Source organism: Cervus canadensis, chromosome 1 (genome assembly GCF_019320065.1).
Source record: "Cervus canadensis isolate Bull #8, Minnesota chromosome 1, ASM1932006v1, whole genome shotgun sequence".
NCBI classification, from domain to species: domain Eukaryota; kingdom Metazoa; phylum Chordata; class Mammalia; order Artiodactyla; family Cervidae; genus Cervus; species Cervus canadensis.
The window spans coordinates 40130883-40156344 of NC_057386.1; the positions used below are offsets into that span (position 1 = coordinate 40130883).

Consider the following 25462-nt stretch of genomic DNA (forward strand, 5'->3'; position numbering starts at 1 on the left):
AGACAGGTCAGAAAATGACCCCCACTTTATGGAGCCTGAAGCCCATTAAGGGTCAGAGGCTTACAAGCAGCAGCAGAACTCTGTTCTCCAGGCTTTGACCCTGCTTGCCATCTATTGCTGCCTAGTGGGTGGGAGACTTCCAGGCCTCCCTGCCTCCTTCTGCTTCCTACCTTCAATTGTCACGGTCACCTTCCTCCTCCTAAGGCCTTCTGCAGATCAGTCATCTTACAAACACAGCGATTACGGATGGAGCAGGTATTTAGCACTCAGTAAATAAAGTAGAGCCTTGAATACGTTAGAATGCCTACCAAGTTCAAGGCACTGTGCCAGCGTTTGAAAACACGAACCTTTTCCTTTCTGTACCCTTTTTTGCTGAGTCCTGCCTCTCTGAGCGTGAGTCCGGATCTTTCTGCCCCTCCTGAACTGGAGCTTTCTTTTCTTGCTTCTAAGGAGAGCAGCAGTTTCTAAGCAGTTGCTGCCAGCCAACCAGCAGTGCCACCCAATGCGGGCAGCTGTGCCCCTCCCTGCCAGCACTCACTAGACGACTTCTGTTCCGTGATGCCCAGGGACGTGACTTTGAATGGGGTCTCCTTTGGGCCAAGCCAGCTGAGGCCACAGCCAGGCATTTGGTCAGCTTAGTGCTTGGTCTGCCCTGGCGGCCTCCAGCACCGGGAGGAAGTAGGGAGGGAGTCTGCTAGCTGAACCCCGGCTCCCAGCCAAGCGCACCCCTCGTTTTTTTTTTTCTGCTTCGGGGAGTCTGTGTACTTACTCAGCAAGCCTTTATTAAGCACCTTCTGTGTATACTCAGGAGAGACCCTCCCTCGGAGAGAGGGAAAATGGAGCTGAGACCCCTTGCCAGGAGCCTGGCAAGCTTAAAGAGCTCTTGTTCTCAGAACCTTTTCCTTTTTGACTGCAAGCACGACATCCGCTGGAGCCCCCTGATGGGAGGCGACTGGAGACGGGAACAAAGAGACTGTTAGCATTAATGAGGCCCATTGAGCGGTGTTTCCGCAGTCTCCAAAGGAGGGCAGGTTTTTTCCTCTTTCATTTCGGAAAGTGACAGCTGACAGGGGCCGAATACAGACTATTTTTGGCTCTCAGAACTTAAAGATGCTCTGAATCCTTTCTCCTCAGTTCCCTCCCTGCAGTCCTGTCATTATTGTCACCCCCCACGAGGAAATAAATAAAGCCTTTTGATCTTCACCCAGTCAGGCTGAGAGTAAGCTGTAAACAAAAGTGAACTTGTGACATGGGGGTGGGGGAGGGATGTTGGCAGCTCGCTGCTCTGCCCCTGAAAAAAGAAGCATCCTGTCTGCTGTGCCAGGATGCTCACCCCGCGGGCAGTGCCCCAGCTGCCACTGCCCGGAGAGCTGACGCCTCACTGGCCACCGCAGACCGGAGGGAGCCCTTCTGGGGCCCTGTTCCCCAGGGTGTCACCGGGCAGGGACTGAGCGGCCCTGACAAGCAGCCCTGCTCAGAACCTCCAAACCCCAGGCCAGCAGGGGCTGGTAGGAACTTGGATAGACTTCCGCGTGAGAATTGGCCCAGTTCCGGCTCTCTACGTTGGGAGACTTTGGAAAGTTGCCCTGCTTTTCTGATCTTTAGTGACCTCATTTGTGAAGTGGGACCATCGTGATAGTACCTGCCTCCGAACACAGTAGCAGGGATTCATGGAGACAGCCTGGCACTCAGCACGAGCCCCGGCCCATGAGACGTGCCCACTGCATGTTAGCCGGGCTTGTTTTTGTGGGGGGCTGAGGCTGGCTCCGAACTGGAGACTCAGCCTGACACCCCGTGCGCCCTGCCCCCCAGGCTGCAGGCGGGAAGTCTAGGAGGGCTGGTTGGCTTGGCACTGACGAGCTCCCTCTCCTTCTCTGCTCTCCTTCCCCTTCTCTCTCTCTAGGGGACACTACACAGAAAATGAGAACTGCTCACTACCCCACCCCAGCCGAATTGGACGCGTATGCTAAGAAGGTCGCAAACAACCCACTGACTATAAAAATCTTCCCCAACAGTGTGAAGGTTCCCCAGCGGAAACACGTTCGTCGTACTGTGAACGGCCTGGACACATCGGCCCAGCGCTACAGCCCCTACCCGACTCAGGCCGCCACCAGGGCAGGCCTGCTGGCCATTGTCAAAGTGCCAGCCAAAAGCGTACTCAAGGACTTTGACGGCACCCGAGCCCGGTTGCTCCCCGAGGCCATCATGAACCCCCCAGTGGCGCCCTATGCCACTGTGGCACCCAGCACTTTAGCCCACCCCCAGGCCCAGGCTCTGGCCCGCCAGCAGGCCCTGCAGCACGCACAGACCCTGGCCCATGCCCCTCCCCAGACGCTGCAGCACCCTCAGGGTATCCCGCCACCCCAGGCGCTGTCCCACCCCCAGAGCCTCCAACAGCCTCAGGGCCTGGGGCACCCTCAGCCCATGGCCCAGACCCAGGGCTTGGTCCACCCTCAGGCCCTGTCTCACCAGGGTCTCCAGCACCCCCCCACTCCCTTGCTGCATGGAGGCCGGAAGATGCCAGACTCAGATGCCCCCCCGAATGTGACCGTGTCTACCTCAACTATCCCCCTTTCCATGGCGGCCACCCTGCAGCACAGCCAGCCCCCGGACCTGAGCAGCATCGTGCACCAGATCAACCAGTTTTGCCAGACGCGGGCGGGCGTCAGCACTACCTCAGTGTGTGAGGGCCAGATCGCCAACCCCAGCCCCATTAGCCGCAGCCTGCTCATCAATGCAAGCACTCGGGTGTCGACCCACAGCGTCCCCACACCAATGCCTTCATGTGTGGTCAATCCCATGGAGCACACCCACGCGGCCAGCGCCGCGCTGCCCGCTGCGGGCCCCGTCAACCTGCCCGCGGGCCTCGCGCGCGCCCCCGCTGGCTACCCTAGCGACCTCAAGCCAGTCGCCTGGAACCAGCACCAGCTGGCCCACCTGCAGCAGATGTGCAGTGAGGCCGGTGGGACGCCGGCCCCTGGCCTGACAGGCAAGCATACGGCAGGACGCGAGTTGGCAGGGCCTGGCTTGGTGGGCAAGGCCCCTGCCTACCCGCAGGAACTCTGCCTGGCACAGTCTTTCCATCTGAAGCCACCCCTGGAGAAGCCAACCCCATCCCCACCCGTCAACGGCCTGGCCGCCCCACTGGCCTACCCCAATGGTCACTACTTCCAACCCCTGTGGAACAACATTCTGCCCACTCCCAATAGCGACAGCTCGGGGTCTCAGGACCTCGCCGGGCCGTTCCACGCTGGGCAGCCCGCGGGCGCACCCCTCGACTGTGCGGCGGTGGCTGCTGGGGCGCACTTCCGGGCAGGGACCGGGGGCGGTCCGGTGGCAAGCCAGAACAGCTTGATACAAACGGTGGATTACCTAAGTGGGGATTTCCAGCAGGCCTGCTTCCGAGAACAGAGCCTGGCCATGCTGAGCAAGGCCCACCGAGCCCCTGGCAACCGAGCCCCTGACCCCACAGATAGTCGAAGTCTTCATATTCAGCACCCAGGGTACAGATAGGGAGCCCTGGTGCCCCCCACAAATCCCACGTCATACATCACCCTCCTAGGTTTAGTCTTACTTTTGAGTAATGGATAGTTTCAAAGTTTCACTGCTCCAACGTGATCATTCTTAGATGTCTAAGAAAGGGAATTGAGTGGGATCTAATTGAGGACAGAGGGGGGGTCCTCTTCGCCCTCATCTTGCCCTGTACCAGCCCCAGCAGCTTTTGGGTTTATGTTGGGACCTAATCTCAACTCCCGGCTTGACTCTCCATTGCCTGCTTATCAGTCCAGTCCCTGCCCCCTCTCCGCCCCGACCATTTCCCACCAGCCTCTTCATCTTTACCTGCACCTCTCACTGTTGCCCTTAGGACTGAGGTAGGGGCTAAGGGAAGGGTCCCGTAGGCGAGGTAGTAGTCAGCATCCAGCCGCCTGAGCTAGGCGTCTTCCTGTCTGTCTGTCTCTTGCTGGGACTAAGAAGCCAGACTTCCCAAGTGCTCTGGGAGCCGCTTTCTTACTTACTCAAAGACCTCAAATCAAAACTGACCCGGTCTGCATCTCCTCCCAGCCCTTCCCCATTCCTCAAGGCTTTGTTTTACACCTGCATTGAACCCAGAGCCACTGCACTTGTCCTTGCCACACTCCTCAAGGGCATCCTGCAAGCATGTGGCTGTGGCCTTGAGACATGGCAGGGGGGTGCGGAACCTGCCTTTGTATTGATACCTTGGTTCCTAATTCCCTTTCCATCAGTAGAGAAATGCCAGGACCGTCTGGCATATCCAAGACCTTCCTCACTGTTTCTCTCCTGAGTCACCTGCTGCCCTCACGCCCCACTCCCCCCTCACAAACAGAACAAACAAAAAGCCAGTCTTACTTGAGGAATTAGGTAGTAGGTGTGGGATGATCACATTGGAGTTTGGAATTAAAAACACTGAAAAAAAAAAAAGTTAAACTGCATTTGGTTCTCTACACTGGCTAAGAATATTGCTCTACACTGTAAGTTTTAAGCGTCCTGTTTCTGTATGAATGTAGCGTGGGTTTGAGTAGCAATGTGTGTGAGCGGCCCCACAGGTGCATTCACTGTCTAGTCACCTTTCGCAGCCCCTGTTTAATGAAGAAAGAAAAACACAAAGCCTTAAGCTCTTTGAATTCTCCTTTACCAAATGAGCATGGTTCTAACAGCTGGAGATGGGCCCCTATTGGAAACAGCCCCTCCTGCCCCTCGCCCGCCCTCATCCGCCCTCACCCACTCCATGCTCGAGTGTCTGTCCCCCGGCGACAGTTGGCTAGAAATTTTAAACTTTTCTGTAACTTAGATTGTTTTGTTGTAATGTTTTGCACCCTTCTGTTAAAGACACATAGTTGGGCTGTTGTTTTTTTCTTTTTTTCCTTTAAACCAAATAAGCCCTACCCTTTCCTCTTGTCTCTGGGGAATGTGAGCTGATGTTATTTAAGATTCTTGGTTTTGTTTACTATACTATCCACTGTTCTTTAGCCAGAAATTCTCTAGTGATCTGAAGCAATGTGACTGAAGACCAGTTTTTAAATTACTTGTTGGCAAGTTGCCTTATATTTAAAAAGAGAAAAAACAAGGAAAAAGAATGCCTGATTGTGTTATGCCAAATGATAGCAACATGGAGCCCTAACTTATTGTCCCCATTGCTTTGCTGCCGTCTGTAGACACTGGTACCTCCCTTTCCTGAGCCCCCAGGAGCACCAGCAGCCTCTGGTGCGATGCCTTCTCCCAGTGTGTTGGCCACCATCTCACCCAGGGGCCCGTTCCAGTTCTCGCTTCTCTTGAGTTAAATTCTCTGAAAGGACACCACTGTCTCAGCTTATCCCCTGCTTGATCTCCAAACCAGATACTTCTGCTCTAATTTTTTTCCAATGCCTCTCTCCCCAAAAGGTGAGCTGCCATTTTAGGAAATTGGACCAGACACCAACTTGGGAGCTTAAAAATCAAACCTCAAACCCATCTCTTCCTGTGTAGGGGTGCATCTGAAGCTCTCACTCCCACCCCTAGTCTGCATGGAAAATGTACTGTGACCCCCCCTGCCCCCCACTACCCTCGCCTTTGGTGGGAGATGTTTCCTAGTTCACCCTGAGCCCCTCTTCCCCCTTGCCAGCCAGCCCCCAACCAGCAATAAAGGTCCATGCCAGGGCCTCCTATCCACACCCGCGCCTCCATTCCACACTACCCCTAGAAAATAATCTGGGTCTCCTGCCGTCCACATACTGTAGCATTCATTCTCCATCTCCCTCATCCTCTCACCTGTGGTGGTTTATGGGTGTGATGGGGTTTTTAAGATTATTATAAACCAGTAAAAAAAAAAAAGAACTCACCTTTTGATCTTGTCCTATTCGTTACTGCTTGTTTGAGATGATCTTTCTTAATGGTTTTTAATACTTATTAGAAATAATTTATCATTTTTAGAGGGCCCTCTAGAGTATTTCTCCCAGTCAGAAGCCCTCCCCACCCATCTTCCCAGGACAGGTGTGCTGAGTCAGCCCCTGGAGGGGGCACCTGGCTGACTGGCCCTCCCCCCTAGGCAGGGCTGCAGGGGGCTTGGTGGGACTTGATGGTTAAGTATGTTTGCCACCTTTCACTGGAGGCCCAGTTCAGTGTACTGCCGTGTTCACTTCAATCAATCATTGAAAAATGGGAATCTGGTTTGTGAATAAGCCAACTTTAGACTGAATGTCCCTTCCCTCCCCCTTGAAAATCTTGGCATTTCTGAGGACCTCTGACAAGTGATAATAAGTGGTGTAATAATCTGTAACATGAAAAGTGGCCCTCTTGGCAATTTCAGTCTTAAAAGGTTGAGTACTGATTGGAGATATATTTTTTTTTTTTTTGTCTCCAGGGGGGAAAAAAAATCCAAAACAGCTCTTTAGGTCTCCCCTTTCTGCTGAGTTTGGGTCTGGGCTAAGATATGCCGGAGGGAAGGAAAGATCCCACAGGTTGTGGAACTCAGTGAGGGTGGAATCAGGTGGTTAATAGGTGGTTCTCACAACTGATGGAGTTGAAAGCACCCTGAATGCGCTTGTCTGTGGGCTGTTCTTTCGTGAAGGTGCTTTTTGCCTTTACTCCTCCTCCCATCCATGTGAAAGAAAACTCTCTTCCACTTGTTAGATGAGACCTATAGTCAGCCTAGAGTAAGAAGGCTAAAAAGAATATTGAGAGTTGAGCCTCACTGTGATGCAAAACCTGGCTTGAGTTCCATAAGCAGTTAGGGCCACCCGCAGAGGACGGGGTGAGCAGCATGGTGTGGGGCACCCTGTGTGAACTTACCACCTGCAGTGGGGCAGTGGCCCAGTGCTGCCAGCAGAGGGAGGACTTGGTCTGGGGAGGGGGAATCTGGCTTCTGCTGAAAGGCTATTACAGAAGAGGTTCCACCTGTTGGCGCTGGAAACCCAGGTCTGTGCTTAAGTGAAGGCATTTCCTCTGCTAGAGCCCATGGTCTTCTACCAGCTTCCAGGCCTCACTATACCAAGATGGTTTAGCTCATGAAAGAGTCATGTTTCTCAGCAAAGCAGCCAGGGCTTTGTCTCTCCCTACATGAGTGAATTTGACCTTTTGAAGGCTAGGTTGGTTAGTTCCTCAGACTTGCTGTCTCAGGCTTAGACCTTTGCTGTCACTTCTGAGAAGGGCTCTTCACCTGAGTCTCTGGCTGGGAAAGCAGAGAGGGCAAGCTACAGCCTTTGAAACTTCTTCCCATACTCTGAGCCTGAACAGTATTTTCCATACACAGGCCTCTTAGATGGGGGGACTGAGCCTCCTCGCCCACCTTCCTGTAAACCTAAGGCCACTTAGGGCCAGGCAAGAGTAAGGTGCTTTATGCTGATGAGTTAATCTTTACAAACCTAGCAGGATTACTCTCATTTTACCAGCGAGAGTAAGGATGCCATGTAGCTAAGTAACTTGCCAAAAAGCAAGCATAGCAAAGATCCAAAACCAAATCTATTGCCAAAATTAAAGGAAGCTATTCTAGGGATTGCTGGAGCTTAAAACAGAATCCACCGATAAGGGGAAGAAAAATCCAGGCCCTGCCCCAAAATAGCTGGAAGATCACTGAAATCAGTTCAAATATGGATAATCACAGGCACCCTCTTTTAAGGACTGTATGAAAAGCAAGTATGGATGGGGAAATCCAAGTGCTTTGAACACCTCGAAGGCTTTGGAGTTAGACTAACATTCACCAGGTACTCACAGTCATCCCTCATTATCCACAGGGAATTGGTTTAAGAATTCCCCAACTCATACCACAGTCCACAGATGTTCAAGTCCTTGATAGAAAATAGCATAGTATTTGCATATAACCACACATTTTCTGATATGCTTTAAGTAATTATAGATTATAATATCTAATACAATGTAACACCATGTAAATTTGCCCATGACTGGCCAGTAAGTTTTGCTCTATGTAACTTTTCCCCCAAGTGTTTCCAGTTCACTCTTTCTTGACTGAATTCAAGGATGTGGAACCCACAAAGGACCGACTGTATCTTGTGCTAGGTGGGAACTGGCACTGTCCTCATCACAGTTCACAAAGGTTCTTTTATTAACTATTGCACTTAAGTGAAATAATGCACATAAAATGCTTAGCAGTGTCTGCCATATCAAAAGTACTCAATGAATGGTAGCTACTATCAGACCAAGAAACACCTGCCAAAGGACAGGTGTTTCGTGGGGTATGAATCAGGGACTATAGCCCTCAGTGTTGAGCCTGCACCTCCCTCATCGAACCACCAGAGGGCAGCAGCAGGCAACTCGTCCACACAAAGCCCCTTGCAGTCCCTCTGTCCTCCACCAGAGGGCGATCCATGAGCGCCGTTGGAACGGGTCAGAACCTCCCCTGAGGTCCCTTGACTTCACCTTTGGGCCCAGCCTTCCAGGACCCTAAGCAACCCAGATGAGTCAGGTGGAACCAAGTTAATAAATACAATTCAGGATTTATTAAAAATCAGGGCTCCCCGCTGTGCCCTCCTGGCACTAAGTAAATAAATAACCAGAGGGGACACAGCTGGGGAAAGGATAAGAGAAATCAGATCTCAAGACAAGATTCTTTTAACTACCCCCTCAGTTTCCCACCTCCCCCTCCCCCCTATGGCTCTTGGGACATAGCACCAGCAGGCACCTCGGTCCCGGGAAGAGTGTAGCCGGCACCAAGGCGTGTCTGCCCTGTCCAGGAGACAGGTCCGGGGCTCGCTGGTTTCCAAGCCCTTGATGACCCTAAGACCTGCTCTTCCCAGAGGTCAGGGCTGAAGCACCAATAGGAGGCACCTGAGGGTGGTGGGGAAGGAGGGAGGGGGAGCGGGGTACCAGAGCCTCGGCAGCAGCAGCAGCAGCAGCTGTAAGGGGGTCCGGCCCCCTCTCCAGGCTCAGCCGTGCCCGATGGAGGTCACTGCCCTCCCCCTTTCTCCTGCCGCTTGGCCTGCTCTCAGCTGAGGATCTTTCGGGGCAATTCAACCGAGGCACGGATGAAGACCGCATCATCCCGCACATAGTTTCGCTTGCGGATATCCTGGTGGGAGATGAACTTGGGGTAACCAAAGCCCAGAGAACTCTCATCCAGGGAGCCCCGCCAAGTGCCTGGTTTTTGGAAATTCTTCCAGTTTGGGTCAGGGTGAAAAGTCTCAGTGACATGCTGTGGCTTAGCCAGCCCAGGGTCACTCTGATCCAGTAATGAGAAGGTCACGCGGCGGGCGAAGGGCCACTCGAGGAGATTGTCAAAGGCACCCGGCAGCACGCGAATGTAGAGCGAGAGGTGGGTGCCCTCACCGCTGCCATTGCCGTTGAGGAACGCAGACACCTGCAGCTTGTAGCCGTACTTGTGCGTGTAGAAGGCGGGACTGAAGCACTCGAGGTTGGGCTTGGCCTTGGCCTCCTGGAGCCGGCGCCCGTAGCTGCCAATCTTCCAGATGAGCACGCCATCACTGCCCACCGACAGCTCCTCCAGCTCTCTCCGCAGCTCCTGCAGCTCTTGCCGCTGCCGGCTCACCAGGGCACACATCATGGCCAGATGCGGCTTCACGCTCTCCTCCACGTGCCGGGCCATCGCCAGCTTAGGGCACTGTCGGCAAAGCCCCAGGCCCATGGGGGAAAGAGAGGAGAATGAGTAGGGGCAAGTCCAGGGGAGAGGGGAGGAGTGGATACAGGGTGGTGGGCACCGAGCCCTGAATGGGAAAGACAGGGCACTAGGATAAGGCTGGAGCCGGCCAGCAGAGGAAGGACTGGGCCTTCCGGGCAGCACAGCAGGGACCACTCAGGCCCGAGGTCTGCGGTCTCAAGCACCAAGAAGGGAGCTGACCGGAAAGAAAAGAGGCATCTCACCCTGTGCTTGCAGCCGGAGTCTTTGAACGGGCACAGCACCAGGGCGGTGCTACAGCTGTCCTTCAGGTGGCCTGGCAGGTCCTCCCGAGCCACGGTGCCCACGCCACACTGGTTGGGGCACGGCACAGGCAGCCTCGGGCACTGGTACTGGTGACTCTAGGGCCGCAGAGGCAGAGTGGAGCAGTCAGCGGCCCGACTCCCTGCTCCCGGCCCCGCAGCCCCGGAGCAGCTGGAGAGCCCCTCCAGCTCTGGGCTCAGGAAGGGCCTCACCTGGATGGTGTCGAAGACGAACTCCTTGGTGCAGTAAGTGCAAGGCTGGGTGCGCTTGGGGCACTCGGAGGTGGCATGCTGGGCCAGCAGCCGCCGCATCATGCGGGCACCACACTTGTTCTCACAGTACACGCTCTCCTGCGGGCACACGCCCTCGTGGCTCTGCGCAAGCGCGGGGGCGGGGGGCGGCGCTGAGTCTTTGGGGCTCCTGGGACCCGGGCGCCCCTCCACCCCCGGGGCCCCACCCACCTCGAAGGCCTCCCCGCTGAAGTCGCAGCCGCAGAACTCGCACTTGAGCCGCCGCTTGGGGCAGTCGTGCTGCAGGTGCGCAGGCAGGTCGCGGCGGCTCAGCTTGGCGGGGCAGCGGTTGGGGCAGGGCACCACGTTGAAGCTGCAGGTACTCAGGTGGCCCTGGGGGAGGGGCTGAGTTAGTGCCTGCCTGGGGGGCGGGCGTCCCGCCCCCCCGGGGCAGAGGCTCACCTGCAGGTGCCGAAGGGGGCCATTCCAGCGGCAGCCCTCCTCGCTATGGATGCAGCGGATGGACAGGCCCAATACCTGCACCTCCAGTTCTGGGTCCGGGTAGATCTGGGGTCACGCGGAGCAGTGATCAGGGACAGTGCCTGCGACAGTCCCCAGTTCCTGCCCTCACCCCCCACCCCAAAGGCTTGCAGGCTTCCTCAGAGCCAGGAACATCCTCTCTCCCGCTAAACTCCCCTCGGAGCCCAGAGGGCAGCAGGTGGCATCTGCTCCAACCCCAGATTCCGGGGTCCCCAATTCGCTGACGCAGGGGGGTGACAGCCAATCAGCCTGCCCAGCCCCTGGCAGCCCCCACACCATCCGCTTCCTTCCCCATGGTAGAGGGGTCCTGGCCCTCAGCCACAGGTCTGGCCAGCCACCCAAAGGGGAGGGGAACACTTCTGGTGGGCACAGAGAAGCTCTGTGCACCCCCACAGGCTGGGCATTGTGCCCGCCCTCCAGGGCAAACACGGGCCTCATTTGCAAACTGGCCTGGTAGGAGGGAACAGGCCACCTTTGTGGGGGCGCACAGCACTGGGTTGACATTGGCCCCGAGCCCACGGCTGCAGCGGCAGCTCCAGCCTCCACCAAGGGCGGCAAGAGCCTGTACCTGGCACGGTGAACTCACCTTGGCATAGTCCAGAGGAAGCTGGTCCTCCGGGCACTTGAAGACTCCTTCACTGTGGTGGGGGGACGGGGGGGACAGGGTCACAGAGCTGAAGGGGAGACCCTGGGGCCCCACCCCGTCAGCCAGAACAGCCTCTGTGTCACCAGATGGGTTCCCAGGCAGCCTCGCCGGAGAGAGCAAGTAGAGGCCTGAGGGTACCCACTTCTCCAGGACCCCCGGAAGAGCCCGGCTCCTGTCCCGGGGAGGGAGGATCTGGGCCCAGCGGAGGCAGAGGCAGCTGCCTCAGGCAGCATTTGGCCAACAGGTGGCAGCTGGCACCCCTCCCCCCAGGACGGCAGCTGGACTGGGAAAGGCACAGGCTGCCCAGCCACCCAGTCCCCCAGGCTGGTGTTCACTGGCTGGGCTGGAAGCTCACAGAGGAGGGTGAGATGGGCTGAGATTAAGTGCCAGGGCTGCCCAGTCCCCATGAGGGTGCCCAGCCCACAACCCAGAGCAAAGGCCAGCTTGGTGCCACCTTACCCCACCTCTCCCTCCTCCTAGGTGGGTGTGTCTTCTAAAGCAAAGAGGAGGCTGCTCTAAGGTCCTGTGTTTACACTCCCACCCCGTTCTCACCACCGGCCTGAGAAGGGGCTCAGTGTCCCCATTTGGCAGATGAAAGAACTGGGGCTCCCAGGTGAACCGGATACGCCTGCCTGATTCCACAGCTCGGTTTCTACCACCTTGTACACAGAAGAGAGGCTCGTCCTGGAAAAACTGGCCAGGCAAGCACAGCCAAGACTCTGCTCACTGCACAGCAGGTATCCGAAGCCTGCTGACCCTGCCCGCTGCCCTCGGGTCCTTCACCAACCCCACACCAGGCCGTCAGCACTCCAGGAACCTGCGGCATGCCTCCTCCTGCCAGCATGGCCTTGCTGACCCCAGCCAGGACCAGTCACTGCTGCCTGGCGCAGCCTAGGCAGGGCAAAGGCTCACTCAGCAGGACTGAAGGCCCTCAGGCCTGGCATTTCTGGCAACTCTGAGTCAGGTAGGTAGGTGGGAGGCAGGCCAGGACAAAGGTGGAAGCAGACGCCACACGGCACCCCTGTCCAGGATGGCACTTGGCAGGCCGCAGGCAGGCCGTGCTCCCCGTGGTCAAAGGATTTCTAGCACCCATCTCCTCCCCCTGATCCCACGACTACTACTGGCCATGCTGCCAATACCCAGACGAATACATGCCCAGGCACTGAGGAGGTGTGCCCGTGCCCACGGGGCAACCGGCCTTCCTGGACCAACCTGAGTAATAGCCCTGGCAAGAGCAGGGGACGAGGGGTGGGCCTGGGGGAGGGGGGGTCTGCTTGGCTGCTTCAGGAATGTGCTGACTTCGCGGTTCTGGATCAGGGAGGGGGGCTGAGGCAAGTCCCCAGGCTTCAGGCTGAAGATTAGCCTGGGCAGCTTGGGGCCCAGCCAGAACAAAGGTTCCCCCAGGACGGCGGACACCCTAGCTGTTAGGGTGGGCGGGGCAGCGCCCTTCCCTCCCCGGGCCTCAGAGTGAGCCGCGGGGTGGGGGCAGGCCGGGCCGAGCGCTCCAGGCTGTGCAGTGGAGGCCCAGGCCCAGGGGAGAAGACAGGATGGGGGAGGGGGCTGGGGGAGAGGAAGAGGGGATTTCCGGGAGGGGGAGGGGTAGAAGCCGCCGAGAGGGGCAGAAGGGAGGGAAACCAGCCTGACAGCCCCCTCCCCCGATCCTCCCTCGAGGCAGGCAGGGTGGGTCAGCTGAAGAGGGGGGGAGGCTCAGCTGGCCTCATCTGGAAACCAGAGGGCCGGGAAGGGCACGGGAGAAGACAATGGGGCTGTGTGTCGGTAGGAGAGCGTTTGTACACGGACGGGAGGAGGGAGGAGGGGAGGGAAGAGGAGGAGGGGGCCCGCACCGAGGCTCGAGCAGGAGCATATGTGAGGGCAGGACCGGTCCAGGCTGCGGGGAACACAGCAAAACAAAGGGGCCTGCGAAGATCGCAGGGCTAGGGGCCGCGGAGGACGGAGGCAGGGGACCTTTCAGGCACGAGCCCCGGAGGTGCTCTCGCAGCCTGGGCCCCGCGAACCCTCAACACACAGCCTCCTGACACACGGCAGCGGCTAGCCCACCTTCCCCGGGGCTCTCGGCGGACGACCCCAAGATCCGGGGCTCCCTCTTCCGGCCTCCCCACGCCCCGGACAGTGCAGTTCCCAGCGCGGGCTGGAGACTCAGGACAGCTCAGGGCGCCCGGAACTCGATAGGGCCCTAAGAGCCAAGGGACGATAAGCAGGGGCGGGAGACGGCGGGGTGCGGGCCCCTCCCTAACGATCTAGACCATCCGCGGTACCCAAGACTCCCAGAGGCGGGGAGGGGCACCCAGCAACGGACTCCTGCTTCACTGAAGATCGGGGCGTCACAGTCCTCCCCCTATCGTTCGAGCACAAACCGCCCGCGCTGACACCCACCCCCCCCCCGTTAGATAGTTGTGCGCCTGTAGGTAGTTGCGCGACCCGTGGGCAAGTCGCAGTCTTTCTTTGAATCTGTGAAATGGGGGAACAATAGCTGCCATTCTGGGAACATCGGAAAGATGAGAAGGGCTTAGATGGGTGAAAACTCTGGAGGCTTAAGGCGCCGCGCGGGACAGAGGGTTTTGTCCTCCTCTTCCCAGAAGGATTCAAAGTTCAAGGCCGAGGCCGCTCTGGCTCTCAGGTGAGGGGGAAGGGCCGGTCGCAGGTCAGGAAGGGCGTCCTTTCCCACCTCCACCCCGCGGGAAGGCACGGGATTCATCTCACCTGGCGCGTGGCACGCGGGACCCTACGAATTCGTGCGTGGGGGGATGGCCGTCCCTAGGGGCGTGACGTCACCGCAGCCCCGTGACGTCACGGCGGGCACCCCTGAGGTCACCGGGCCGCGGCACAGACAAAGAGCAGACGTGCTCCCGGCCCCGGCACTCCCGGGGCAGCGTCTCCCGTCCCCCCCCGGCCGGCCGTCCCCGCTCCCCCCGTCCCGGGCCGCACCTGAGGAACTCCTGCAGGCAGGTGTCGCAGAAGCGGTGGCCGCAGGTAGAAACCTGCACGGGCTCGCGCATGGGCTTCCCGCACAGCGGACAGAGCAGCCGCCGCTTGGGCTTCTCCAGGAACTTGTAGTCGAAGCCGGGCATGGCGGGCGGGCACGGGCGAGCGGGGCCGGGTGCGCGAAGGCCCCACAGCCCGTGCCTCGCTCCGGCCGCGCTCCCGGCTCCGGGCGGCGCCGACTGGCGGCCGGGGCCCGCTCGCGGCCCCTGAGCCCGCCCGCCGGAAGAGGGGGCGGGGCCGCGCCCGCGCGGTCCTAGCGCCCGCGCCGCCGCGCTCCCCACCCACCCTGCCGGCCGGCGGCTTCGGGGTCGGCGCTCTGCCAGACTCGCCACCGCCGAGGAGCAGGGGTTCCCCCTTCCCCTCGGGAAGAAAAACCGAGGCCCCGCTTCTCTCCTGGGCTGGGGAGGTCGGAAGGAGCTCGGACGCTGGATGGGGCGGAGGGCCTCGGGGGACCAGCTGGGCCGCGCCACAAAGATTCGCTTCTCCGGAGTCAACAGCTCGGTCTCGGGGGCCACGTGTCGCTCAGGGGCCCGGGGCTCCAGCCTCCAGGTGCTAGGCGGCTGAAGCATAGCAACCAGATCCGGGGAGTCCAGCTGGGCGGGGAGGCCGGGCTGGGCCCCGGGCCAGAGGAACCTCGGCCCCAGCCTCAGGCTGCGCCCACATTCCTCCCTGGACCGCGGCTCTGCTGCCCAGATCAAGCCCAGCCCAGACCAGCCCAGCCCTGGGGTGGCCGCCCCCACCCCTGAAGAGACCACACTCTAGGCAGGCAGCTGGTTTTTTCTTTTCTTTTTTTTTTTTAATTGGCGCGCTACCCTCCCAGGCATCTGGGAAGCTAGTCTGGTCCAGCCAGCTACCCCTTCTCCCAACCTGCTTTGGGGGAATGGCATGGAGTGAGGGGCCATCTTCTGAGTGTACTGCAGCCTATGCACCCCCGCAGGGGAAGGGAGGCACTCAAAAACTATGTAAACCCCTGCCTCTGGATATAGGAGTGGGGGCGGGCGGCAGCACTCCTGGGACCTCCCTGCCCCAGGCGATGCAGGGGCTAGGTCGCTGGAATGGCCAGTCCAGGCAGGCCCCAGCTTGCCCTACTCCAAAGCACCGCGCTGCTCTCCCAGTAGACACCAGGGACTTATTTTCTAACTGGGGGAAGGGGCAGGATCTGGGTGGAGCCACACCGCCACCTCCAGCCTTTTTCTGCAGAGGCTCCTGAGACCACGCTGCTTCCAAAAGTTACTATGGCCTCCAACTCTAACCAGGCTGAACCCTGGGGACATTAACTAAAGATAAGAAGGGGTGGGGAGGGGAAACTAGGATGTTGGGGGAATTGAGTGGGTTGAGTTTTACATTTGTTGTCTAGTCGCTAAGTCGTGTCCCGATTCTTTGTGACCCCATGGACTATAGCCCTGTAGGAGCTCGCCAGGCTCCTCTGTCCAGGGGATTTTCCTGGCAAGAATACTGGAGTGGGTTGCCATTTTCTACTCCAGGAGACCTCCCCAACCCAGGGATCGAACTGAGCCACCAGGGAAGCCCATATCCAGAGCCAAAAGCAGAGCAGGGGTTTTACTGGTCCTTATATCCCATAGACGATACAATCCAGTGTGGTGCCTGCACTTTTCAAGAACATTCACAGGAGAAGCAATATCAGGGTAGCCCGGCAGTGTATCCAGGTGTGTCAAGGGGGGACTGGCTCATCCGTGACCGCTGGGGAGTACAAAAGAGAAATCCCTGCAGCCTCCCAGAGAGTGGTGCCTCCAGCAAACCTCAGGTCCCTCCACTCTCTCCCACACGGGGCCCTGGACTCTGGATCCTGCCAGGCCCAGAAACAGAGGTTCAAACGGAAACTGGACTTGAGGGCTGGAGGAGAAAGAATGCATTCGATCCCCAGGGAGCAGAGGGGGCAGCCCTTCAGTGAGGCCCAAGAAGTGCCTACCCTTGCCCGCCCTGGGAGCTCACTTTGGCCTTGCAGCTTCTGCTTTCATTTATCTGGGAGCTGAAGATGCTTTTAGCAATTTGGGGTGTGACCGCTGGGGATGCGAGTATGGGCAGGAGCCAGCTGGGTTAACCCTTGTGTGGGTGAGGGTGAAGTTATAACTCACGGCGGATAGCCAGGAGAGTGTTGCCATGGCAACAGGACACGGAGGTCACCGTGTAGGGGTGGGTCTCATCCAGCTGCACTGGCCTAGGGACTGCGGCGTCCTCATCTCTCCTTCCCAGGCGACCTCGGGCCCCTTTACCCCAGGAGTACACTTCACCTTCTACCCCAAGAGAATCCCAAGGAAAGCAATGGGACAAAGAGTTTAGCAAGCAGCTAGCCTTCTAGATTGCCCTACCGGCCCCCACATGGGGTTGCTGAGTTCAGCAGCCCTGAGCATAACCCCCCACTGCCCAAGGGTCTGCCCACACCTCCATCTGTCCCCATAATGTTCATTAATCACCTGCCCCAATGGCGACAGTGAAGGCATCCCCACAGGCCACCATTGCTATCTTGATGCCCTGGAGGCCCTGGACTTGACAGGGTGCCCGGCTGACCCGGCGAGCATTGGTACCCAGCTGCCCATGCTGATTGCTGCCGAAAGTGTAGCAGTCACCAGAGGCTATAGGAGAAGAAAGAGGTAAGGAAGAAAAGGGCCCAAGGAAGCCAAGATAATCCGCCTTTGGCCTACGGTGTCCAGGTCCTACTTACCAGTTACAGCAGCTGAATGAGCAGTGCCCAAGTCCACACTCAGCAGGGGCTCCCGGTCCAGGGGTGCAGAACCTAACGGAGTGAAATTCAGGGCCTCCTCCACTTGCTGGTGTGGGGCAGGCTCCTCCCCTAGGGAGAGGTGGTCCAGGCCCAGCTTGTTGAACCTGAGGACAGAGCCAGGAGCCAGTTCAACTGATACACTTTATATAGACTGTCCTCCCCCTCACCTATCTGGGCAGGAGCTGGTGCACCAGGGGACAGGCCCCACCCTGGGCTGAACTCATAGCAGGTTGGGTTGAACAGGTCCCACCCTGGGTTCAACTTAAGCCCTCATCACTTCTAATCCTTGGTGGGAGGTAGGCAGTGACAGATGGAACGCTGGCAGCTAAGGGGGATGGGGGGCGTGGGGGGGAGGCTAGCCATCATAGCGCACCTAGGTACCTGCTGCTCCCATTTACCTGTTGCTCCCACAGGCCAGGGCTCGGCCAGGCACCGTGAGGATCATGGAGGAGTCAATGCCACATATGACCCTCTGGGCTTCCTGTCCCGGGGGCATGGGCACCTGCTGCGGGCAGCTATGGGACTCCCTGGTGCCTAGTCCCAGCCGACCTGTAAGGAGAAACCAGGACTGGGCTCATCTGAGTTTTAGGACTGACAATACTAGGATAAAGGGCCCATGGAGAGGAGGTGACGGCATGAATGAAGGCTGTTCCCCAGACTGAAATGCCCATCCTTGGCCCCTCTGTGGGTCAAAATCCTATTCCTCCTTTAAGGCCCTGTTCAGATGCCATATCTTTCTTCTCCAAGTGGAGCCTCTTGCCATTCCTTGGGTTCCCACACCTCTGGACCTTGGGGGGAGCCCTGCGGCGGTCTGTCCTCTATCATGCTGGAGATATATCCTCTGTGATCCCTCCTCCACTTAGACTGAGTCCCCTAGGAGGACAGGGACCACATCTAAGTCTCTAGTTTCAATTCCCAGCCTGATGCCTGACCCAGAGAGGACCACAACAAATATGGCTGGAGAAATGAACTCTCTCTCATGACATCATGAGTGCCCGAAGAAACTGAAATCTTATTCATCTTGTCCAGCACTCTGGACAAGGTGGGTGCATAGTGGGTGCACAATAAAGGTTTGTGGAGTGAACAAATGAATCGGAGAGAAAAGAAGGGCAAGAGAACAGGCCATGGGGTAGAAGATGGCTATGAAGGGGGTTCATGGCTATGAAACCATAACTGGGGGGTTCCAAAGGCTGGAACAGAGTGAAAACTTACCACCGTCTCCGCGGCCCCAAGCAAATAGTTCTCGCTCAGTGGACAAGGCCAGCACGTGAGAGGCCCCACAAGCCACCTGCACCATCTCATAGCCCAGCAGGGCCTCCACGATGGTGGGCTAGAGAGAGAGAGAGAGAAAGAGAAAGCAAGGGCAGACTGGGCAAGGGGCCTGGTTAGCCACCAGGCCTCAGCATTTCCTGTAAGGATGAAGTTGGAAGTTGCAAGTTCTCATGAGGTGGCTGTCTCTTTAACTACCCCCCACATGTACTGCACCCGCTGGGGAAGCCTGGTCTTTCTGTACTTCCCCAGACTTTGCCCAGAACAGGTGCAGCCTGGAAGCTACTGGGACCGTGGTTGCTGGGGATTCCCCTTCCCCCAACTTGGGCGTCAGCTCTCAGATGTGGGCTCCTTGCCATGTCCCTACTTCCTCCTCCCCAGGGTGCAGGCAGAACCCACCTGGCTGATGTCATTGAGGCCGCCATGGCCTAGGCACCCGTTGCTGCCACTGCCAAAGGTCATGATGATGCCTCGGTCTGGGGAAGGGGGCAGTGAGGGAAAGGAGACAGTTTAAGCTGTTCTTCCAGACAGACCAGTGCAACCTTGGATTAGAGGAGCGAGAAAAAGTTAGTTGGCAGCTAGGGCTGGAAGAACTGGGTGAGGGGAGACAAGGACAGGGTTCTTTCTTCCCCAAGTGTGTGACTCTGGACAAGTGACAGCGTCTGAGCCTTAGTTTCCAGATCTGGCATATGGGAATCTAACTGCCTTGCCAGGTCCGCTAGGAAGATTAAGGGAGATCTATAAGTAAAGCACCTCCTGGAAGATAAAAGCGTGATTAGCAAATGACAGGCAACCGATGGAAATTGCTCTGGGGGCCTTCTTAAAGCCGAGTCCCCACAGGGGAGGGCCCTGACCCGCTCACCAGTCAGGCAGGCGGTGAAGAGGTCCCCACAGGCCACGTGCTTGATAGTCACACCCGACTGACCCTCCAGGAAACGGGAGACGAACTGGGGCTGCTGCTGCTCCACCGCCCCCGGCAGGAGGGTGCCACCTCCAGCGCCAAGGGGCGGGGCCTGAGAGGGGATGGGGAGGGCGTGGGCGGGGCCTGAGCGCTCAGCTCTGGACCCCGCGCCGCCTCGGTTCTGACCCACCCCTGCTGGCTGCTCACCTCCCAAAGGATGAGGCGCCCGGAGCGAGTGACGCCGGCCTTCTGCGTGCGCCCGGCTGCCACCTGGACCACCTCCGTGTTGAGCATGGGCAGCCGGAGCGGCGCGCTGAGCCCGCCGCCCCACGTGTACACCGACGACAGCGGCGGCGGGATGGCCGGCCGTGGTGGTCCCCGGGGGACGCCTGCGGGGACAGCTCATCAGGCCCGTTACATAGGTGCGAACGCCGCATGGACCCTGGCGGTCGCCCCGCCCGCCCGACTCACCTCTGCACCGGGCGCTGGTGGTCCTGCTTCCTGTAGTGCCCGGGGCCATGGGTGGCCCAGCGGCCAAGGGCTTCTCTGCCCTGCGGGACAGATGCGGTGGGCGTCAGGACAAGGACCCTCCCTGACGAGCCCACATTAAGGCAAAGAGGACTGGCCCAGAGCACCCCTGTGCCCCAGACCTCCCCTGGGTGCCCCCCATCCCCGGCTTCCCAGGGCCCCCTCCCGCCCCCCCTCGCTGCACCGGCCTCCGCATGCGGACACTGCCCAGGTCCGTGTGCAGGTTGAGGAGTGCCCGGATGCAGAGGGGCTGCGCCATGATGTGGCTGAGCGGCGGCCGCTGGGCGGGCTCCAGGCTGAGCAGACTCAGAACCAGCTGGCGCAGCTCTGGGCTGTACCGGTCAGAGATGGGCGCGAAGGTACCGCTCATGATCTTCAGCACCAGCGCTGGCAGGTTCTGTGAAGGCAGCCGAGCCTCAGCCAGGCTCTTAAATCAGCAGCACCCCCAGCTCCAGCCCCTAGCCTGGTGGGGTGGTCGCAGCCCTGCACTCACTTGGAAGCCTTGGATGTCTTAATGGGACTCCTAGGAGGATAGGGGAACCAAACCCGGCTTTCAAGAACCTCTGATAGGGGAGCTGCAGCCCTGTCCCGCTGGCTGCCTGTTGGGGAAAACTCAAGTCCTGCCCTTATGAGAGTCCCTAATCTGATGGGAGAGTCCTACTCTCAGGAGTCTCCAGTTTAAGGGAGGACACACGCCCTAACCTCAGGAACCCACGGTGTGAGGGGAGGTGCAGCCCTGGCTGGGGGTAATCCACCAGCTTGAAGAGAGAGATATGATGGTGCTTGGGGCCAGGGACTTCAGGAGACAGAGGGAGGGATTTCCCAGCTGTTCCCCTTCCGGGGACTTACTCACCGCAGCCTCGAAGGCCCTCTTGAGGCTGGCCAGCTCATACAGGACACAGCCCAGGGCCCAGATGTCACTCTTCTGGTTGTAGGGCTTGCCCTCACACAGTTCCGGGGAAATGTAGCAAGGAGTACCCACCACCTGCAGGAGGGGAGCTGCTATTACAGCCGGGGCGGGAGGACCAAGGCTCTGGCCCCAAAGCCCGCTTAGAGACAGCGTCCCTTCAAAGCAGGCCAAAGTGTTTCCTTTAGAGGGACCACTCAGCCAGGGACCCAAGGGCCGAGGTCTTGGGGGTGCAGGGATGGAGACAGAGATGCCAAGTAGACCTGGCCCCCCAAAACCTCCAGCACCCTTGAGGGCCCCTCTGCCCCAGGCACCGTGTAGGCCTTGCTCTTGCTGCTAAGGATCTTGGAGATGCCGAAGTCGCCGATCTTGACGACCATGCGGTGTTTATCGAGAAGGATGTTTTGGGTTTTGAGGTCCCGGTGCAGGATGAGGTGGCTATGGACGTGATGCAGTGCCAGCAGGATCTGCACAAAGAAGTGCAGGATGGTCTCCTCCTCCAGCAGGGAGTTACAGCGCTTCTGGATGAACTCGGCCAGGGTTCCGCCTGCAGCCACAGGGAACTCGTCAAGACCCAGGCTTCTCTGTGCTCAAGTCTTCCCTTTTATGAAACTGAAGGCCCAGACAGGGCAAGGAAGGTCTGCTAGTATCACACCCCTGGGGTCAGAGCTCTATATACCTCGGACCCTCAGCCAAGCCCACTCCAAAGAGGGAATCAGGGTTGTCCCAGTGGCGAGAGGCCCTCAGGCCAATGCAAGAAGGCTGTCCCACCTGGTGCGTACTCCATGGCGATCATGAGAGCCTTGTCCTCTAGGAAGTTCTCGTAGTACTCAATGACGTTGGGATGGTTGAGCAGCTTGAGGACCTGGCACTCGTTCTGGGCTGCCTGCCGCTCTTCCTTGGTCATCTGCTCCACAGGGATCTGCTTGATGATCACCAGCTTCTGGTCAGCCTTGCGCAAGCACAGATGAACAATCCTGAGGACACGGAATACAGGAGTAGGGACTGAGCCTCCAGCCACGTATCAAGCAGGTCAGACTGGTGACTGGATGTTTCTTAGGACAGGGGAATAAGCACCTACACTAAGAAGTCACCTAAGTAAGTGCACAGAACATGAGTGAGGAGTAGGGAGAACAGACCACAAACTGTGCGAGGCCTTTGGCAAGTCTTTTAACTTATCTGGGACTCATTTTCACCATAGGCTCAAAGATGTAAAGTTAGTCTTGGTCTCAGTAAGTCCCCACAGACTCTGGAGTTAACTGCCTGGGTTCAAATCTTGGCTCCTCCTCTTACAAGTTATCTGGTCTTAAATTATGTGACATCAGGTTCTGGAAAAAATAGGGTCGATCTCACAAGGTAGTTGAGAAGATCAAATAAGAAAATGCAAGTTCTGCACTTAGCACACTATCTGGCACATCAAAAATAGCCAGCAGGAGCCATTCATTATATTATTTTCTTCCAACTCGGTAGTCAGTGTTCATAAAAGCAGGGTTTTGTTCTTTCTCCTTCACCACTATAGCCCCAGTGCATAGCTACTGCGTACCCCAGCACTTAGTAAGAGCTCTACAAGTATCTGGTGAATGAAGGATTATCTACGTATCAAATGTCTATCTCCAGCTCAGACTTCTCCTCTGAGCCTCAGACTTACATATTCAACTACCTGTTTTGTATCTCTCCTTGAATGGCCCACAAGCATTCTAAAATGTAACAAATACAAAACTCTTGATCCCTGACCTCAAAACCTTTCCTTCCTCAGTTCCTCCTGTTTCAGTAAATGATACCACCATCCACTAGTTATTAAAGTCAGACACCTGAAAATCATGCCAGAATTTTTCTTCCATTTCACACTAACATATCTGTAAACCCTGTTTCTACTACCTCCAAGATATTGTGAACCCACCCATTTTTCTGTGTCTTCGCTATAACCCTTGACCAAATCATCATTTCTTGCCTAAAATACTACACTAGACTTCAAAAGGTCCTTTTCATTGTTGTCACCTCAAATCTAAATTCCACTGGCAGAGTCAGTGACTTTGTAAAAATGCAAATCAAATCAAGACCATTCCTTTGCTTAAATCTCTTTTCCTTGACACCCTAAGTAAATAAATTCAACTTCTTTACCTCTGCCTACAAGGCCATAGGGGCTTCCCAGGTGGCTCAACAGTAAAGAATCTGCCTGCAATTCAGGAGATGCAGGAGTTAGCTGCGGGTTGGATCCCTGGATCTGGAAGATACCCTGAAGGAGGGCATGGCAACCCACTCCAGTATTCTTGCCTGGAGAATCCATGAACAGAAGAGCCTGGCGGGACACAGTCCATGGGGTCACACACGGTGGAACACGACTAAAGTGACTTAGCATGCACACACACACAAGGCCATAATCTGGTTCCCGCCCTCTGTGACAATCACATTTTATTCCATTCTTTACCTTGCCCATTACATTCCAATGACATTAGTCTTCTTCTCAGTTCCTTGAATACTCTGAATTCTTTCCCACGTGAGGACGTTAGCAAAAGCTGTTTCCTTCGTTTGAGAAGCTTCGCTTTTTTCACTACGTATAGGTTCTCATTACTCAAGTCTTGATTTTAAATTTCACCTCTCAGAGAACTTTTCCTTAACCACCCCAAATGAACACTCCCTCGTGTTGTACTCTATTCTGTTTGTTAATCACTGCTTTAACAATGTCCTGTTTATAGTATAATTTTCCGGTAGTATGTAAGCTCCAAGAGGGAGAAGATCACGCCTGTTTTGGTCTTAACTGTATACACAGCACCGAAAGCCTGACGAGTACAGCAGCCGCTCAGCATTTGTTGAATGAATGAGTCAGGATTAAAGAACAAACTCTGCGGGGGCCGCGAAGGCCGGCTGGGGGCGTGACCTCCTTGGAGGCGGAGTTTCCCAAACAGGACTAGAGCCGGAAGCCTGGGAGGGGCTTCCCGGAGTGGGCGCTCACGCCTCGGGGAGGGGCTACACGGGCGGCTATTTTGAGGTCAGAATTGGGGGGCTGATTTTCCCTCTCCCCAAGCGCTTTCCTCCCCCAGAGCCCTGGCTCACCCGAAGGCACCTCTGCCCACCACTCGGATCCGCTCGTACTTCTCCATCTCATTTCTCAGAGTCACATTTCCGGAACCCCCAAACCCAAAGGCAGCGCGTGCGCAGACCCACCCTCTCTAGAACCACGCCCACTGCCATTCAAGATAATTACGGGGAGGAGCTAGTGGAGTTAGGTGTTGGTTCAGCCTCTTATTTGTCTCCGCTGACTTGCACACTTTCTGCAGTTCGGATCCGCAGTCGGCCTTCTAGGGTCCAAGGAATAGGGCGATATGCCATTTCTTGGCACGCCCCGCAAAGGTCAGCACTGTACCAGCCACTGCCTACACACGTGGCCGCATCCGGCCCTTGCAGTTCTTCCTTAGATCGGAGGGGTTCCCCGCGCAGGTCAAGAGAGGGTGGGAAGAAAGGACGGATCTCTCTCTGCCCAACTCTTTGTCCACTAATCACGCCGTTTTCTTTCTTTTTTTAAAAAATCACGCTGTTTTCGAAGTACAGGGCAGATTCTCATTAGCACGCAAACGATCAACTACCAAAACTGAACCGAGTCAGCGCTCTCGGTCTGTGGGCAGGGTGCAAGGCTAGTTTCGTGTTTGCCTAGGGAGGGACCGGGGAAACCCTGAGCTGTGTAAGTTGATTCACCTAGGGAGGACGTGACACGGTTTCCGGGCTGTCCCGACTGGTGAGCTCTGAGCTCGTCAACACTCTCAACTCCCCAGAGCACACGTACAACGCTTGCCGCTGCAGCAGAGTAATCTGACTTCAACATTTAACTAGAGAGGACCTCCTTGGGAGAAGATGGGAGGGAAGTGGACTGCTACCTGAAAGAATCGGGGAGAGGGAGAATGAGTCGTTCGGCTGATACGAGTTCAAGGGTTCTGCCCAGAGGTAGGGGGGCTGGTTAGTACACTTGTTTAAGGTCTTGATCAGAAGTGTGTTTAATTTCAGGTCTCTCCCTGGCGCCTCTTGCTCTTCACGAGCTCCATAGCTCCATAAAAGCTCAGTTAAGGAAGCAGGAAGGATGGTGATGAGCTTAGGGACAGCGTCCCTATTTCTGAGTGGGCGAGGAATGTGAGAAAAGGGGTATTTATCTTCAGCTCCTACTCTGCCCCTTGAAAGGGTGCCCAGACTTATCCACGCGGATGACCACTAGAAGGGCCCCTCATGAGCCCCCCCGCCCCCCCGTCCCAACCTCTGTCTGGCTCAGGCCGGTGTGGCTGGTGGACAAAGCTGCCCTGAGAGCAAAGGGGAGCGCAAGGGGGGAAACCGCTCAGCCGTGACACTCCGTGCTCTCACCTAGAAACCGATCAGGCCTGGGTTGACCAAGGAGCCCCAGAGGGGTTAATGTGTAACCTTGGAGTCAGCAGGGGAAGCAGAGCAAACACCCAAACCTCTTGGCGCCTCAAGGCTTCTGATATTTCCCACTCACAGCACCTCCGGCCCCTCCGCCCCACCCCCAGCTCTCCACCGCCCTTCTGTTTGCGGAGTCTGGCTAACTCTCCACCCCAATCACCTCTTTTCTTTGGCGGTGGGAGGGGATCCGCGCCATGGTGAGGATAGGCTGACACCTTGTGGTCGCGAGCTGCATCTGCTCCAGTCCACTGGCCTGCAGAGTCACCCTAGCGGCCTGGGCAAATCGGCCGTCTTCCCCGCCCCAGCCTCTAGGGAGCCGGGAGAAGAGAGCTGGGACTGTGAGGGAGGACTGTGAGTGCCGCGCGGCCCCAGGAGCCCAAGAGCCGGCTGGGAGGAGGGGTGCTG

The 25462-nt window shown here is 57.3% G+C and overlaps 3 protein-coding genes across 9 annotated transcripts in view; 1 reads left to right on the plus strand and 2 right to left on the minus strand.

The window, feature by feature from the left end:
* Positions 1 to 5836, plus strand: part of FAM222B (family with sequence similarity 222 member B) — a 55936-nt gene extending 50100 nt beyond the window's left edge. For all 3 annotated transcript variants that reach the window (XM_043479525.1, XM_043479539.1, XM_043479532.1), the window contains exon 3: positions 1904 to 5836. In XM_043479525.1, the coding sequence (XP_043335460.1) occupies positions 1904 to 3513 (1610 nt within the window). In that variant the 3' untranslated portion in view covers positions 3514 to 5836. The remainder of the gene's footprint in view (positions 1 to 1903) is intronic.
* A 2591-nt stretch (positions 5837 to 8427) lies between these two features.
* On the minus strand, positions 8428 to 14508 carry TRAF4 (TNF receptor associated factor 4). Of its 2 annotated transcripts, XM_043479611.1 has the most exons (7): positions 14249 to 14507; positions 11243 to 11294; positions 10579 to 10683; positions 10348 to 10509; positions 10099 to 10260; positions 9829 to 9984; positions 8428 to 9568 (listed from the first exon to the last, which is right to left on the minus strand). In XM_043479611.1, exons 1-7 carry the CDS (start codon positions 14389 to 14391, stop codon positions 8936 to 8938), a joined length of 1413 nt encoding a protein of 470 aa, XP_043335546.1. In that variant the 5' UTR covers positions 14392 to 14507; the 3' UTR covers positions 8428 to 8935. The 2 variants fall into 2 exon arrangements, with proteins under 2 accessions (XP_043335546.1, XP_043335539.1); XM_043479604.1 differs by having other exon boundaries at positions 10099 to 10509; positions 14249 to 14508.
* Positions 14509 to 15079: 571 nt separating this feature from the next.
* NEK8 (NIMA related kinase 8) lies at positions 15080 to 25336 on the minus strand. Of its 4 annotated transcripts, XM_043479577.1 has the most exons (16): positions 23708 to 23792; positions 22775 to 22829; positions 21425 to 21630; positions 20968 to 21200; positions 20600 to 20731; positions 19935 to 20143; positions 19690 to 19769; positions 19426 to 19607; positions 19180 to 19330; positions 18717 to 18793; positions 18261 to 18378; positions 17447 to 17597; positions 16989 to 17152; positions 16741 to 16899; positions 16402 to 16560; positions 15080 to 16006 (listed from the first exon to the last, which is right to left on the minus strand). In XM_043479577.1, the coding sequence occupies exons 1-16, from the start codon at positions 23757 to 23759 to the stop codon at positions 15978 to 15980; spliced, it is 2157 nt and encodes a 718-aa protein (XP_043335512.1). In that variant the 5' UTR covers positions 23760 to 23792; the 3' UTR covers positions 15080 to 15977. The 4 variants fall into 4 exon arrangements, with proteins under 4 accessions (XP_043335512.1, XP_043335524.1, XP_043335521.1 ...); XM_043479589.1 differs by lacking the exons at positions 22775 to 22829; positions 23708 to 23792 and adding an exon at positions 25218 to 25336; XM_043479586.1 differs by lacking the exon at positions 22775 to 22829 and having other exon boundaries at positions 23708 to 23849.
* Between the last annotated feature and the right edge of the window lie 126 nt (positions 25337 to 25462).